Raw genomic sequence first — 16560 nt, 5'->3', positions numbered from 1 at the left:
AACGTTTATGATTGTTTAAAATATTTCCTTTCATTTTAGGTGCCCCTGGGTGGCATAGTTGGTTAAACATCTGCTTCTTGGTTTTGGCTCTGGTCATGCTCTCAGGGTTGTGTGATCGAGCCCTGCATTGAGTCCAGCATCGAGCCCTGCATCAGGCTCCACTCTCAGTGTGGTGTCTGCTTGGGTTTCTCTTTCCCTCTGCTCCTCCCCTCTTCAAATAAATAAATAAATAAATAAATAAATAAATAAATAAATAAATGTTTTAAAATTCCCTTTCATTTTAGAAATCAAAGTTAACATAACAATTGTTATCTGCTGAGGATATCAGTTCAACCTGGGGAACTATAAAACACAAAATTGGAAACCTGTGAGGGTGACCACTTAGGAAAATTGGGGTGTTCTGAATATATTTTCATTTTTTACTGAATAATGCAGTTGATTGTAACTTAATCATTTCATATTGCAGGAATGACGATAGTAAAATAAAAAATTAATATTCATGAACTTTCATTAAGTATCAAAAATTTCTAAAATTATTGCAAGTAAAATGTTCATGACACAATGTGGTAGAAACTATACTTTCCATCTTATAGATAAGAAAACTAAGAGTGTAAGAGACTTAACTACAGCATGCTATAGTAAATGCTAGAGCCAGGAACTTAAGGGCAACTGGAGAGGCTTAGGAGAGAATTTAAATTTATTTGGCTTTGGCATAATGGTTTTTCATTGGTACCTAATTAGTATCTTCAATGCAATTGTAATAGGTTAGCTTAAACTTATTCTCTCCCATCTTGAGCCATGATGGGCACCAAAAAATAACCTGTTTCTCATTCAAAACAACTTGTCTCGTAAGTGGCCACCATCTTCCGATATTCAAGTTACTTTTCATTTATTACAATAAATGAAATAATTCCATTTATTACAATTTTTCCCCAAGTGTTTGACATAACAGGAAGAGAATTCCAAAATTATGCCAGACCCTTAATATGTTCCACATTAATCTCCCACCTACTCATTTATTCATTCATTCAATGAATATTGAGTGCCTACCACATACTAGTCACAATTCTTGATGCCCAAGCCTTTATGGAGTGCCTTTTATTTTGGTAGGAAAAAGAGATACTAGATAGATAAAATAATGTCAACATGTTCCTGTGTCAAAATCTGGGAGTTGTCACACAGCTACCATTTATCTCCCTTGTCTGGAAGTTAACCTATGAATTTTAGCTGGGCCCACAGCCATACAGAATAAAATCTACATTTCCCAACCTCTCTTGAGCTCTGTATGGGTATTTGACTAAGTTCTGGACAGAGGGATGTAAGCAAAAGAGATCTGAGCAATATCAGAACACGTTTTGAATAAGAGATGGTGTGCTTTTCTCATGACTTTTTCCTTTTTCTGCTAACTGAAATATGAATGTGCTGCCTAGAGCTGGAGTAGCTATTTATGCCTAAGGGGACTGCATTTTAGGGATAACAGTGCAAAAAGTTACAAGGTAACTGAACCCCTGATGATTATGTCAATCACACCAATCCTAGATTATTTACCTCTGGAATAAGTTTATATGTGAGAAAAACAAACTTCTATCTTTTTAAGATTTATTTTGGGGATTTTTCTTACACTTCCATTTGACTTTATTTTTTTTTAAAGATTTTATTTATTCACGAGAGACACAGAGAGGCAGAGACACAGGTAGAGGGAAGAGAAGCAGGCTCCATGCAGAGAGCCTGATGTGGGACTTGATCCCGGGACCCCAGGATCACACCCTGGGCCGAAAGCAGGTGCTCAACCTCTAGCCACCCAGGCGTCCCAGGAGATCATTTCATAATGTATAAAAAATACGGAATCACTATGCTCAACCCCTGAGCCACCCAAGTGTCCCATCCATTCGACTTTAATCATAATGAAAACTATAAAGAAAAATGAAGCAAATTTAGGACCAGAGAGTGGCATCATGTGATATTTTAGACAACATGACTGGGGAAGTGCTTTATGAGGAATCAATAGTTGAGTGGAGTCCTGATTGCATGAGAGAGTGAGCCATATGGGTAGAGAAAGAGCATGTTACAGCAAGCAAGAAATAATAAAAGCAAAAGCCCAGAAATGGGAACATCTTTCTTCTGTGTTCAAAGACCAGCAAGGAGGCCAACAAAGCCTGCCTTCCAAACCTGTTATTCTATCATACTTCCAAACAGGAATCCTTGACACCAGATCTTGCAAAGATTAGCCAACCTTATAGGCACTGTTCTTTCTTTACGGGGTCTCTTCAAAAAGTATGACCTAGTTATGCATCTAAGCTTTTACTCAAATAGCTCCATGGTTCAACCTTGAACATCATTTCCAAGTGCTCCCCCACTTCATCATTCAAATATGAGCTACTTTTTTGAACCTAGCATAAGTTCTCACTTCTGCTTAAGGGATGGCTCTACTGATCCACCCCACATCGCTTTCCTCATTCTTGAAACTCCATAGATATTATTTCCCATACTTTCATTTTAATGGTTAATGATCTATCATTCTGTTCTAATTCATGTATATGTCTTGCCACCTTAATTAAGATGCAGCATAAGATCCATCTTAAAAAGTTTTTAAAATCCCTTTTGGCCACTATCTCCTCAAAGAGAAGGTGCTCCATAAAAACTTTCTGTATGTTCATTCAACCACCTCCCGAACTAGAAACACAATGAAGAGAACCTAATCTTTCTCTGTTCTTCCCTTTAGCCAGGAAGATATGAGTAGCTGAAGTATTTGGTGCTATATATAGTCAGTTGATGTCAGCTGGATGCCAGTCTCTTCAGAAAGGCTCAGTCCCCAGTTTGAGTCAGAGCTAGGGACCATGCCGTCTCAGGCTCAGGGATAAAAACCATCGGGCCCAAGTGCCATCCATATTCCATCTCCACTCTTTCCTCCACAAATTGGGATTCATCCCTGCTGAAAAGCACAGTCTAAGAGCAAGGTGAGTATTTTGTTTCCTAAAATGTTTTATTAGTCAGTTTGTCCAAGGAGGTTCAGAGTTATGACTCATAAATGGGCATTCTTTGCTTTAAAGGGCAGCTGTTGATGCTAATATTAAAAGGCCACCACCAATGAGTTCTGGTTTAATCTAGTGTCCTTCTTCATTCTTGGAGTTTGCTGGAATTGATGTACTCTGATGCTGGCACAAATTAAGGCCAATAAGGAAACAATGACAGATTAAAATAAACCATGGAAAAGCAAGAGGGAGGGGAATGGAGGCAGCTCTTTCATTGTTTCTGATTGCCTGGTGACCATTGTACAAGTGTGCAGATAAGACTGGGCCTGAAACCCTGAGTATTATCTTCTGTTCACTGTGACATTGCCTGTCAATGAATAACATGCCCTGTCACCAGATAGAGAATGCATTTTAAATCACTCAGTAGAAAGCAATAATAAATTCCTAGTAAGGAACAAAGATGTTCTCTTTCAAAAGGATGATTATAAGACACTCCAAATGAGTTCTTCATGTTGCCTCAATAACGTTCCTTTATTTTCTACAGGGAACAACAACAAAAAAAAACATGCTTTCACATAATACCATGGTGAAGCAGAGAAAACAGCAAGCATCAGCCATCATGAAGGAAATCCATGGAAATGGTATCAATAAACATCCTTCTTTAGCATTAATATAGCTCAGCATTAATGAAGATCCTTCCTGATGTTATTTAGTATTCTATAGATTACTTCCTTTAAATTCTTGCTATTGTGTCATAACAAACCTGGAGCTCTAGGGGGTGTAGAAAAGCCTATGGTAACTAATCCTTTTGTAGTCATCCTTTCTCATCTGAAAGCTATTTTCAGATGAACAACTGCTCTAAAGGAATGAAGCAATCTGACAGCTGATGTACATTCTGCCTGGCTTGCCTTTCACATTTCACATTATAAGTTAATATCACTCTCAATTCCTTTTTTTGGACAGGTCTCATACTTGTCTCCATGGTCCAACCACATGGCATATCTTGATTTCTTTTACTTACATTACATAAAACATTAAAAATATACTCTATCACCCTTTTTGGACAAAAGCTGTTGAGTTAGAGTTCATATTATGAATATTCTTTAACCCTGAAACCAGTCTTCATATTTAGTAATTGGTTTAGTACAATATTTTCTGTAGAGACGTACTTTTGTTAATAATGTCTAAGGAAATATAAAGTTTATGTAGCCTCAAAGTATGTAACTCAAAAAAATTTAATATAAATTAGAGGCAAGATGATATTCTACTCTCCTTTTCCTTCCTTAAGTTCTAGCAAATAACTCTAGAAAGCAATACTTTCTAAATTGCATTTTGATTGTTATAAAGGAAAGTGAACTCTATAGCATCAATTTTAAAAGTGAACGAGTAGAATATCCAAATGTTTTTAAGGGCTGGTTTGAGCCATTCCAGATATATCTGTGGAGTTTTCAGAGTGCCTCCTTATTTCCCCTCCATTGACAAGGAATGTAAACTTTCACCTGAACACTATTGAGACCTAAAGCCATGAGATCTGGTGGGGGCAGCCAGGAACAGGGGTAAGTATGGTGTTTTCATATTTCACCTTCCATAAAGCACACTGCATAGAACAAATCAAGGATTGTTTTAGGACCTCCCATACAATGTAGTCATATCTAAAGAGTCCTGTTATTAAGTTTTATTTTCTATTTTTTGCAACATAAAATTAGCATGCTGTATTCAACTTAGTTTCCACGTTTTACTATGATGTCAGACTAGCTTGGAATAAAGTGAAAATAGTTCTGAATCAGATTCTAGAACTAAAATTGTACCAGTCCAAAGTTCAAAACTTCACACATCTTTTACATTTTTATGCTTCTTTATATTTCCTGCTTCAGACAGTTTACTTGAAATTGTTTCTTTTAGTTTTCCTGATCATAAGGAAAAACTAGATGGACACTTGAGTTTGAGAATAAATTATTTACCTTAAAATTGGACTTGAGATAAATTATTTTCTAATTGCATTATAATCATTAATCAATTGATCCATTTAATGTATTCCCAGTTTAAATCATGTGTTGGATTCTACTCTATGTTAGTCCTGACATAGACCAACAAGGGTAAGAATATCTTTTTCTTTTTTTTATAACTTATGTGTTTGTGAAATATTAAAAAAATACTATTATCTCTCAAGGGGAAAAAACCCTCCAAATTATTATCTTACCACCAGCAGGTCCTGGCCATGTAAAGTCTGCTGAAGCCTCCTTCCCAAGTCACGGGTAGATTTCCAGCCCCCTAAGTGGAGTCACATGCTCTGCCTTTGTTTGGAGGTCAAGTATCCAGATAATGCAGGATGATCGCAGACTTTCTTAACTCATCTCAGATAAAATAGCTGTAGTACTTTATGAAACAACTTAAATAATTTCCCTTTCTTATTTCTTCTGACATTTTATATGGAATTTTACTATTTGTATATGACATGGTGTCTAGAGATCTGAAGCTTGGGAAGTATCATGGATGCAGAGATGAGACAGACTGCAGAGAAGCCTTTTTGGGAATAATCCTCCAAACTTTCACATACTTCACAGCAGTAAAAAAATCTGGATAACTTAAGATAGAGCATGCAACTATTTTGATCTTAACTATAACACTAAGTGAATCAAACTTGGATTAGATTTTCCTTTATAAAACTGAACAGAGAAGGATGTTTTCAAAGCCCTTCTCCCTTGATGCACAAAATATTGTGTATCACAATTTTTTTTGTATGTTATAACTCCTTTACTTTTTATATCACTTTTCAAAAACATTTAGCCTGGAGAAGAATGAAATGTGACAATAAGCTGCCTAAGTCAGTTGTCTCTTAACATGAACTGGAAGGAAGTTCACTCCAGTTCTTGTGTCTGGGAGAGACACTATACTGGTGAGCATCTGAAATCAATTGGTAGGAAAATATAAGAATCAAAAAAGGAGGGTTTTATATCAGAAAACTCATTCCATCTGAAGGAGAAATAACCTCAAAGAATTAATGAGAAATCCTATCTATATAGGCTAAAATATATAGAATTGGATAGAATGAGTAAAAATGTAGGTAACTTTCAACCTCTACTAACTATGCCCCAAATTGTTACTCATTATGGATACATTATGTTTGCGGTGTCAACTTATGTCCCAGCAGCAAATATACCACACTCCCAACAAATAATTAATAGAAAGTATCCCCTGACACTAAGGCTCAATACTTTTACATCTCTTATATCATTATATCATGATCATCAGCATGATGATCATCATTAGTATTAGAAGGAGTAGAGCTGATGGTAGTCGTTGTCTTGTGTTATTGCTGTGATACAAAACTGTGCTTTATATAGAAGTATGAAAGTCATGTTGGTGCCATCTAACATGTGCTATTCTAAAAGACAGACAAAAATATAGAAATGTTTTGCCATTATCTGTGCATGAGCTAGTTGTGGGGGCATGAAAAGTTGGCTTATAAAAGTTTCATACCCATCAGCCCTGTGCTGTTTACTCCCAATTGGTACATATTCTCTAGTATTAATCCTGTTTCTCTCTCAGTAACTCTTTCAGACTTGAATACCAGAGGAGGAGGGAAGGAGATAGGAAAGCACAAAATGATAGGGAGTCATAAGTTGACAGAGAAAGAGGAGGAGGAGTGAGAATAGAAGGGGATGCTCTCTGGAGCAATTGGCATTTGTCCAGAAATGGTGGAAAAAAGGAATTGGAACTAAAATAACCATAAGAAGAACCGGGCATAAGCTGTCCGTTGGTCTTACACAGATAAAACTGACAGTTTAGAAGAACTTCAGAAACAGGGAAAACCAAGTGCCTCGAAAGGCTGCTTCAGTCTCCCTACAGTTTTTTTTCACTGGGGCTCAGAGAAGGCTTTTTTGGTATGTTTCTTGTTTATGTTTTTTTATTTTTCCACACATGACTGGTGAACAGCTTTTCCCAGCACACAGAAGAGGATTGAGCAGACTGTTTTTGTGACTTCAGGAAAGAGTTTAGCTTTGTGGTCTGAAAACAGGAAGTCCAGGTTCTAAATGGAGCGCTGTTGTTGATATGGTACCAGGAGCCCTGGGTTCCAGACCAGACATCAGATTCTTCATCTGAGCATTAGAAGGTTGGATTTGCTGATACATCTAATCCTAAAATTCCATGATTCTAATTTATTGAGCTATGTGCTGAAGTCAGACATCAGCGTATTTGAGTTTCTCCAATAACAAAGACAATGATAATAAATTGCATGGGCACTTTGAAAAGTACAGAGTATAAAATCTAGGAATTCAGATGAAAGATTATGTGAGGACCCCTTTTGTTTCTCCTGTATCAGCATATCTTAAACTGTAACTAGTCAAGCCATCAGTGTTAAAATTAAGACACCGAGAAGGCCTTAAATACCACAGATCAAACATAAAAAGTTGGGGGAGAAAAAGAACTTAACCAAATGCTTCAGTGTACAAGTTTATTAGTTTTTCTTGGTTTAAATTCATACATTAGCATTCCATAACCCCAAGGAAAAAAGTATGTTTTGTTTTGGAAGTTGGTGTGCAGTAACATCTTGTGAATTCATAGATTTTCTGAGCATGCCAGAGGTTTCTAAGCTTCTAATAAAATCCATCAGAAAAGTAGTAGCAGAGAGCTAGGTTAAATTTTTGTTACCACCCAAGTAGAAATCACAATATTTAAGTCCAACAATATTATTCTATCATGCTAGTTTCTTTGTGGCCTTTTTCACTCTAATATGCTGTACATGTACATTTTATAAACAATAGTAGATGGGTAATTCAAATTGTGTAATTCAATATAATGGTAATCTCATTTCTTAAATGTTTATAAAATTCCAGTTGTTAAATTATAATATTTTTTATAAATTTATTTTTTATTGGTGTTCAATTTGCCAACATATAGAATAACACCCAGTGCTCATCCTGTCAAGTGCCCACCTCAGTGCCCATCACCCAGTCACCCCCACCACCTGCCCACCTCCCTTTCCACCACCCCTAGTTCGTTTCCCAGAGTTAGGAGTCTTTCATGTTCTGTCTCCCTTTCTGATATTTCCCACTCATTTTTTCTCCTTTCCCCTTTATTCCCTGTCACTATTTTTTATATTCCCCAAATGAATGAGACCATATAATGTTTGTCCTTCTCCGATTGACTTATTTCACTCAGCATAATACCCTCCAGTTCCATCCACGTCGAAGCAAATGGTGGGTATTTGTCGTTTCTAATGGCTGAGTAATATTCCATTGTATACATAGACCACATCTTCTTTATCCATCCATCTTTTGAGGGACACGAGGCTCCTTCCACAGTTTGGCTATTGTGGACATTGCTGCTAGAAACATCGAGGTGCAGGTGTCCCGGCATTTCATTGCATCTGTATCTTTGGGGTAAATCCCCAGCAGTGCAATTGCTGGGTCGTAGGGCAGATCTATTTTTAACTCCTTGAGGAACCTCCACACAGTTTTCCAGAGTGGCTGCACCAGTTCACATTCCCACCAACAGTGCAGGAAGGTTCCTCTTTCTCCACATCCTCTCCAACATTTGTGGTTTCCTGCTTTGTTAATTTTCACCATTCTCACTGGTGTGAGGTGGGATCTCATTGTGGTTTTGATTTGTATTTCCCTGATGGCAAGTGATGCGGAGCATTTCCTCATGTGCTTGTTGGCCATGTCTGTCTTCCTCTGTGAGATTTCTGTTAATGTCTTTTGCCCATTTCATGATTCGATTGTTTGTTTTATTGCTGTTGAGTTTAATAAGTTCATTATAGATCTTGGAAACTAGCCCTTTATCTGATGCGTCATTTGCAAATATAAATGATAATATTTTAATAGTAAGTTTTTGAAAACTTTATAAAACAGCCATAGGACTCAAATCAAGGCAAAGAGATATTAAACAGGAAATTAAAGAATCTTAAATGGATTTCAAAATCCACTTTTTACTGTAAAAAAAGTTATTTATGACCCTATTATCAATTGTAGTCTTTTCAGGCATTATTCAGAATCACAGTGTGGACTATTATTCTTTTATGTAATATGTATATATGTATGTTACATTTTGCAATAAAGCATATTTTACGGACCATTATTCAATCCGCAAAGGCCAACAGGCAGAAGGGACTGATACAAATACAGAGAAAATCTCTTGGCCTCAGGCTTCTAAGTAAATCAACAGGACCATGCTAGAACAAGTCTGTTTCAGTTAACTCCCCTGCACTGCTTTTGCCCAGTCCACCAGAATTGCAGCTGCCAAGGTATCAGGGGGAAAGCGTTTTTAAAAAGATCTTTTGTCTTACTACAATTATGTGTAAGTGAATATTTTTACAAACTGAATTAGATTCACTGATCTAACTCTAATTTTGATAGGATCAAAATTTCACATTAAATATGTAGAACTACCTATGCACACATAAGTCATTTGATCAAGTTTCAGAACATTAATGTCTGAAATGAGTGCAAAAAAAAAGAATGTTTCCTTTTGGAGGAACTTAAGTCCAGTGTTTGTTCATAAGACTATGCATCCAAGTAAGCTTTGAAAAAGGAGCTGATTGAATTTTCAAAGATCACATGTCTCAAGGAAATGCAATTTTCCATTTGGTTTCTAATACTCAGAGTAATAGGGCTCCACAATATGAAAGGTAGAAGGAAAGTATACTCAAGAATCAAAATATTTGGACATTTTAATGTGAGATTCTAAATATTAATTTAACTACAAAAGCCACTAGTGGTGGCTAGTAGTAGTGTAATGAGGACACTACAGAGGAAGAATATTGGTTAACAATTATTTATTATTTCTAGTAGATGAAAATTTGTGGGCTTTTTGTGGAAATTAATTTGGTTATGGGCCAGACCCTTAGCTTATATGTCTATGTCAATTTATAATTAAGGTATTTGACTGTTCATAAATAATCACCGATTCTTGAAATAGTAGCAAAATATGATATATCAAATCTATAAAGTCTTTAAAGAATAAAGGAAAAATGCTGGATCACTATAAATGACATCAACAGGAAAGTATGTCTAGCAATATTATTTTCAATAGATGATCTAATGCCACAAAGACAACCTTTAATCCATCAAGGCAAGGATATGTATCCTGAATAAGTTATATCATTTATCAGGCATCCAGATTAAATACAGTGTTAAGACCCTGCAGAGGGGTTTGCAATAAAGGGCAGGGAACAGCTGAACTTGGATTCTATGTGCTCAGTTGACTTTGTTCTTCACTCTGAAAGTTTAAGTAATGAAAGTGTTTATACATTAGATTCCCCTCATGAATGGTTTGCAACTCCTGCTCTCGTTACATCATAAATTTAACTATTAGAAGGGAAGGGAAGAAAATCTTAGAGATTTTAGATATGTCTTTTGTTGTTTGTTTGTTTATGCAAAATATGTTGACTTAACATATTCCCCTGTCTAGTGCTTGGCTAGTAAATACTTAACAACTGGTTCTCTGGGGGAGAAATGCCTTGGTTTCTAGAGTTTGCCAATTTCAATGGTTTAAATACACTCACCATAGCTGATTTCAATCTACTGTCAAGAAGGCACTGAATGCAGAATTAGGAAAATATGTGCAGTAATACATTATATAGTATTTCCACCATACACATACACATGCAAACAGATATAAGTAACATCAGGAACACAGATAATAGCAAAACATAGTAAAAAGACCGAGAAAGTGATATTTTGAGTATTCCTTTGATTTTAAATACTTTATCTAATTATTAAATTTATATAATTTAATTTTAATTAGGGCTGTGTTTACTGAAGTTAACCACTGGCTCACAGAATTCTTGCAAATTTACCAGTCAATTCTTGTGAGTCAGTAGAAGCTTGCCCTAGTGCTGACTTATCATCTAGTACTTCTGGCCCCAGGGGTCTTTAATACTTTCAGATGGCCACTCACTATGTTGTGCTTACATGCAACAAGGTAAAGAAAGCATCTTTGGCACAGCTAGTACTTCTGGCCCCAGGGGTCTTTAATACTTTCAGATGGCTACTCACTATGTTGTGCTTACATGCAACAAGGTAAAGAAAGCATCTTTGGCACAGCATTTGCAGAGAAAAGTCATGATATTCATTCTCATTGGCCTGGATTAGGTCTTGTACTTGTTTCTGAATCAATCACAAAGCCGATCAATTCCAGTCAAACACAACCCAGAAGACTACTGTAAATCACAGGGGCCAGCAGGATGGAATCTACTTAAGTCATATGGCTATTTCAGAAATGTTGGTGGAATCAGCTAATATTGGAGGACCATTAGGAAGAGGGAAATGAAATAAAAACATTTTCTCAAATATCTGTCTAGAGTCACAGAATTAAACTTACACCATAGCTTGGAATTTAGAAGATATTGAAATTAACATAATAATGTGCTATTCCTTTTCTAATATCTCTATTTTCATTTAACCCTTTGTAATGACTCAAATTAGTATCAGAAATGGGGAGGAAGAAAAAGTTGCTTTTCTGTTATGGTTTCTTTATGGAAAAACTTTGTAGCTTTAACTGTAAGGAGAAAGATTCCATAACTATAAAGATTGCTAACTGGGCATTTTCTAGTGGATGCCTGCTTTGGGACATTTTCCATTTCCTGAAAATTTCATACTAGAAAGGTTTTTCAGGAAAAACCTAATTAAAAAAAAAAAAAAACATTTGTAGGTGCACCTGGGTGGCTCAATGGTTGAGCATCTGCCTTCAGCTCAGGTTATTGATCCTGGGATCCTGAGATTGAATTCCACATCGTGCTCCCCACAGGAAGCCAGCTGCTCCCTCTTCCTGTGTCTCTGCCTCTCTCTGTCTCTCATGAATAAATAAATAAAATCTTTAAAAAACTTATTTGTAATATATAATTACATTCTATCAAATATATATTTCTAGAAAAAGTTAAATGGAAAAAATCTGTAGATTTTTTTTTGTGTGTTACTATTTCATTCTCTCTCTCTCATTGCTAACTAAATTGTTTTGAAAAGCATTTAAAAAAGGAGATTCCCCCCTCCTATAACTGCACTAAGTAGAAGGAATACTGTTTCTTCTATCCTTTGTGATCTAAAGGGAACTTGCTATTTTGATTATAGAATAAAAAAGTTGAGAGAGCCCACTCTGTCATTGTCTCTATAATATTGAGGTATATATTCACAGATATGCTGAAAAATAACCTAGCTTCTTCTTCCATGTTCCAAGCACACAGTAACAAAGATTCCAAACACTTGCAAATAACTGAAGGTGAATATTCCCTGTAGAGCTCAGCAGGGCTGGCAAGCAAATCCCAGGGAACTATTATAAAACGAGGGCCCTTTGCTTTGCTCTGTTCCTCCTATTCCTTTTCAGTAGGCAATCTGTGCCATCCCTGGAGATTGTAGAGCATAGCTTCTTCTTCTTTTTTTCATACTAGAGAGCAGACAAAGCTGCTTTGCATTGCATTAGGAGGGGCTATGAATATTTTTAATTAAATTTTTAAAATAATACATTTGATTTTTTAGAGCAGTTTTAGGTTTACAGAAAAACCAAGGAGAAAGTATGGAGTGTTCCCATATACCCCTTCTCCTCCCAACACACAGTTTCCCCTATTATTAACATCTTGCCATAGTGTGATATACTTGTTATGGTTGATGAACAAATATTGATACACTATTCAAGGCTAAAGTCAGGGGTACCTGAGTGGCTCAGTTGGTTAAATGTCCAACTCGGTTTCAGCTGGGGTCATGATCTCAGGGTCCTGGGAATGGAGACCCTCATCGGGTTCTTTGCTCAGTGCAGAGTCCACTGGAGATTGTCTCCCCCTCACTCTGCTCCTCCCCTGCTTGCACATGCTCTCTCTCAAATAAATAAATAAAATCTTAAAAAAACAAAAACAAAAACAAGCACTGTAGTCCATAGTTTACACTAGGGATCACTCTATGTAGTGATCTTTGGACTTTCATGAATGCATAATGTCATGTATCTGCCATTATAGTATCATACAGAACAGGCTCACTGTCCTAAAAATCCCTTGTACTCTATCTGTTTATCCTCATTCCCCACCCCACAACTCCCTGGCACCACTTTTACTGTCTTTTGGACTTTTGCCTTTTCCAGAATGTCATGTAGTTGGAATGACATTAGCATGTAGCCTTTACAGACTGGCTTTTTTCATTTAGCAGTTTACACTTAAGTATTATTCATGTCTTTTTATGGCTTCGTAGCCTTTTTTTTTTTTGAGTTAATTGTAGTTCATATGTAATTGTAAGAAATAATACATAGCTGTCCCATCATGTACATTTTCCTGATTTCCCCCAAGGTAATGTCTTACAAAGCTATACTACACTATCAGAACCAGAATATTGTCACTAATACAGTCAAGAGACTCCTGCCAATCACTATTCTGCTCAGTATATATTTTTTCATTTCAAGAATATGTATATATATATATATATATACATACACACACACATATATATACACATATACACATATAGCCTTTATATATACATATAGCCTTATACATATAGCCATATATATATATACACATATTGTGTGTGTGTGTGTGTGTGTGTGTATATATATATATATATATATATATATATATATATAGTGTGTGTGTGTGTGTGTGTGTAACCTTTGGGAATGGCTTTCTTCACTCAGTGGAATTCTCTGGAGATAGATCCGGATGATGTATGTTTCAATAGTTTTGATACTTTTTATTGCTGAGTACCATGATATGGATGGACCACAGTATTTTTAACCATTTACCCATTGAAGAATGTCTGGATTTTTTTTTTTTAAGATTTAAAAAAAATTTTTTAAATTTATTTATTAATGAAAGAGAGAGAGAGCGTGAGCAAGCGCATGGCAGAGACACAGGCAGAGGGAGAAACAGGCTTCATGCAGGGAGCCTGACGTGGGACTTGATCCTGGGGCTCCAGGATCACGCCCTGGGCTAAAGGTGGCACTAAACCGCTGAGCCACCCAGGCTGCCCTTGTTTTGTTTTCAATTAAGAAAACATGCTATGAACATTTGTACATAGCTTTTTGCGTGAACGTAAGCTTTCATTTTACTAGGATAAATGCCCAGTATTCCTGTTAGTTCTATGGTAGGTTTTTAACGGAAACTACTAAATTACTTTCTAGAGTGGCTTTACCATTCTAATTTCCAACAGCACATATGAGTGATTATGAACTGGGTGCTAATTCTTGACATGTTTGGTAGACTTCTCCAGTGAAATTCTCTAAATTTGAGGATTTCTTTTTTGGGAGATTTTAAAATTGTAAATTTGATTGCTTTATAGTTTAAGATTAGTCAATTATCTATTTGAAATGTGATACTTTGTGCTTTTCAAAAATTGGTCAGTTTTTTTAAGTTTTCAAATTTATGTGAATTTATGTATAAAGTTGTTCATAGTATTCTCTTATTTTTCATTTGCTATCTACAGTATCTGTAGTTCCTGTAGTTCCTTCTTTTGTTCCTAACATTGGTAATTTGTATCTTTTACATTTTTGTCTGTGTCAATCTAGCTAGGGACTTGTCAATTTTATTGATCTTTCAAAATCTAACTCCATGCTTAACTGGTTTTTAATTTCTGCTGCTATTTTTATTATTTCTTTCCTTCTGCTTGCTTTGGGTTGATTGTACTCTTCTTTTTCTAAGTTGTTTTGTTTTTTGGTTTTTTTTTGATAGAAAGAATGCATGTGCACATGTGTGCAAACTGGTGGGGGTGTGGGTGGAGGGTGAGGGGTAGAGGAAGAAGGAGAGAATCTTAAGCAGACTTCCTGCTCAGTGTGGAGCCCTTTGTGGGGCTTGATCTTAGGACCCTGGGATCATGACCTGAGCAGAAATCAAGAATGGGACAATTAACTGACTGAGTACCTAGTTGCCCCCTTTTTCTAGGTTTGTAAGGTGGAAGCTTAGATTATTCATTTGAGACTTTTTCTTTCTTTTTTTTTTAATGTATGCATTTAGTGCTACAAATGTCTTGCTCAGCACTGTATTAACTGTGTCCCATGAATTTTGATATGCTCTATTTTTATTTTCATTTAGATCAATGAATTTTTTATTTATTTATTTATTTATTTATTTATTTATTTATTATTTATTTATTTTCAGATCAATGAATTTTTAAAATTTCCCTTGATACTTCCTCTTTGACCCATGGATTATTTAGAAGTATATTGTTTAGTTTCAAAATGTTTAGAGATTTTCCTATTATCTTTCTGTTCTTGATTTCTAATGTGATTCCATTGTAACCAGAAAGCATATTCTGTACAATTTTAACTCTTAAATTTGTTGAGGTTTATTTTACTCATGACCAGAGCCAAAATAAAAAGTCAGACATTTATCCATCTGAGTCAACCAGGTGGCCATCACCCTGTTACTTTCAACTTGCCTATATTGTTCAACTCACTTATTTGAAGTGAGTATCTTGTAGATACCATATAGATGGGTCACATTTTTAAATATAGTCTGCAGTCTTTGTCCTTTAATTGATATATTTAGAGCATGTATATTTAATGTGATTATTGATGTGTTAGGGCTTAACTATTTTATTTGTTTTCTGTTTGTTGTGTCTGTTTTTCATTTCTGTTTTCTTTTTCCCATTTTTCTATGGATTACTTGAACATTTTTAAGACTTCCATTTCTATTTATCTATAGTAATTTCAAGTCCATCTGTAATAACTTTTTTAGTAGTTGCTGTAAGGATTACATTACATATACATAACTTATCAAGGTCTACTAATATTGTCACTTTATCAATTCAAGTGAAGTATAGAAAACTTACCTACTTTCATGTCCCTTTATTCTCTTCTGTTAATAATATAATTATCTTAACTATTTCTTCTACATTCATTTATAATTATGTCAGAGACTGTTACAATTTTTGCTTCTAACAGCAAACATAGTTTAGAAAACTCAAGAGGAGAAGGGAAGGTTATTGTATTTACCCACACTGTTGCTTACTCTATTCTTTCCTTGCTCCGTATTTTATTGTTTCCCTTCTGTTTAAAGAACTTCCCTTAGTTGTTTGCTATGATCTGAGTGTTTATGTCCCTGCCAAATTCATATACTGCAACCCTAATGCCCCTTGTGGTGGTATTAAGATATAGAATCTTTGGAGGTGATTAGGTCATGACAGTGGGGTCCTCATGAAAGCGCATTAATGCCCTTATAAAAGAAGTCCAAGAGAGCTACCTTGTCCCTTCCACCATGTGACAACACAGTAAGAAATCAGCAATCTGGAATCTGGAAGAGGGCTTTCACCAGAACCCCAATTATGCTGGCACCTAGATCCCAGACTTCCAGTCTCCAGAACTGTGAGAAATTTCTGTTGTTTAGAAGCTACCGATCTTTGGTATTTTTTTATAGCTGCCTGACCATTGTCTTAGGATAGGTTTCCAGGAAACAAATTCTCCTAGTTTCCCTTTATTTGAAAATATTTCAAATTCTCCCATTTCTAAAGGATATTTTGACTGGATATCAGATTCTGGGTTGACAGTTTTTTTTTCCTTTTTCTTTCAGTAACTTTGTGCCACTTTTTCCTGATTTTCATGGTTTCTAGTGAGAAATTCACTATCATTTTCATTTCTTTTTCTCCCTATAGGTAAGCTGTCATTTTTCTCT

General features: G+C 35.7%; 1 protein-coding gene across 1 annotated transcript in view; it reads left to right on the top strand.

The window, feature by feature from the left end:
- Window positions 1-2788: 2788 nt before the first annotated feature.
- The window catches only part of MYOZ2 (myozenin 2), a 43730-nt gene continuing 29958 nt past the window's right edge, over window positions 2789-16560 (top strand). The window contains exons 1-2 of the mRNA XM_038581759.1: window positions 2789-2957; window positions 3517-3613. Coding sequence (XP_038437687.1) covers window positions 3538-3613 — 76 coding nt within the window. The 5' untranslated portion in view covers window positions 2789-2957; window positions 3517-3537. The remainder of the gene's footprint in view (window positions 2958-3516; window positions 3614-16560) is intronic.

This window comes from Canis lupus, chromosome 32, assembly GCF_011100685.1.
Source record: "Canis lupus familiaris isolate Mischka breed German Shepherd chromosome 32, alternate assembly UU_Cfam_GSD_1.0, whole genome shotgun sequence".
NCBI classification, from domain to species: Eukaryota; Metazoa; Chordata; class Mammalia; order Carnivora; family Canidae; genus Canis; species Canis lupus.
The sequence above is the reverse complement of the archived record's forward strand: the minus strand, read 5'-3'. Positions and strand labels throughout refer to the sequence as shown.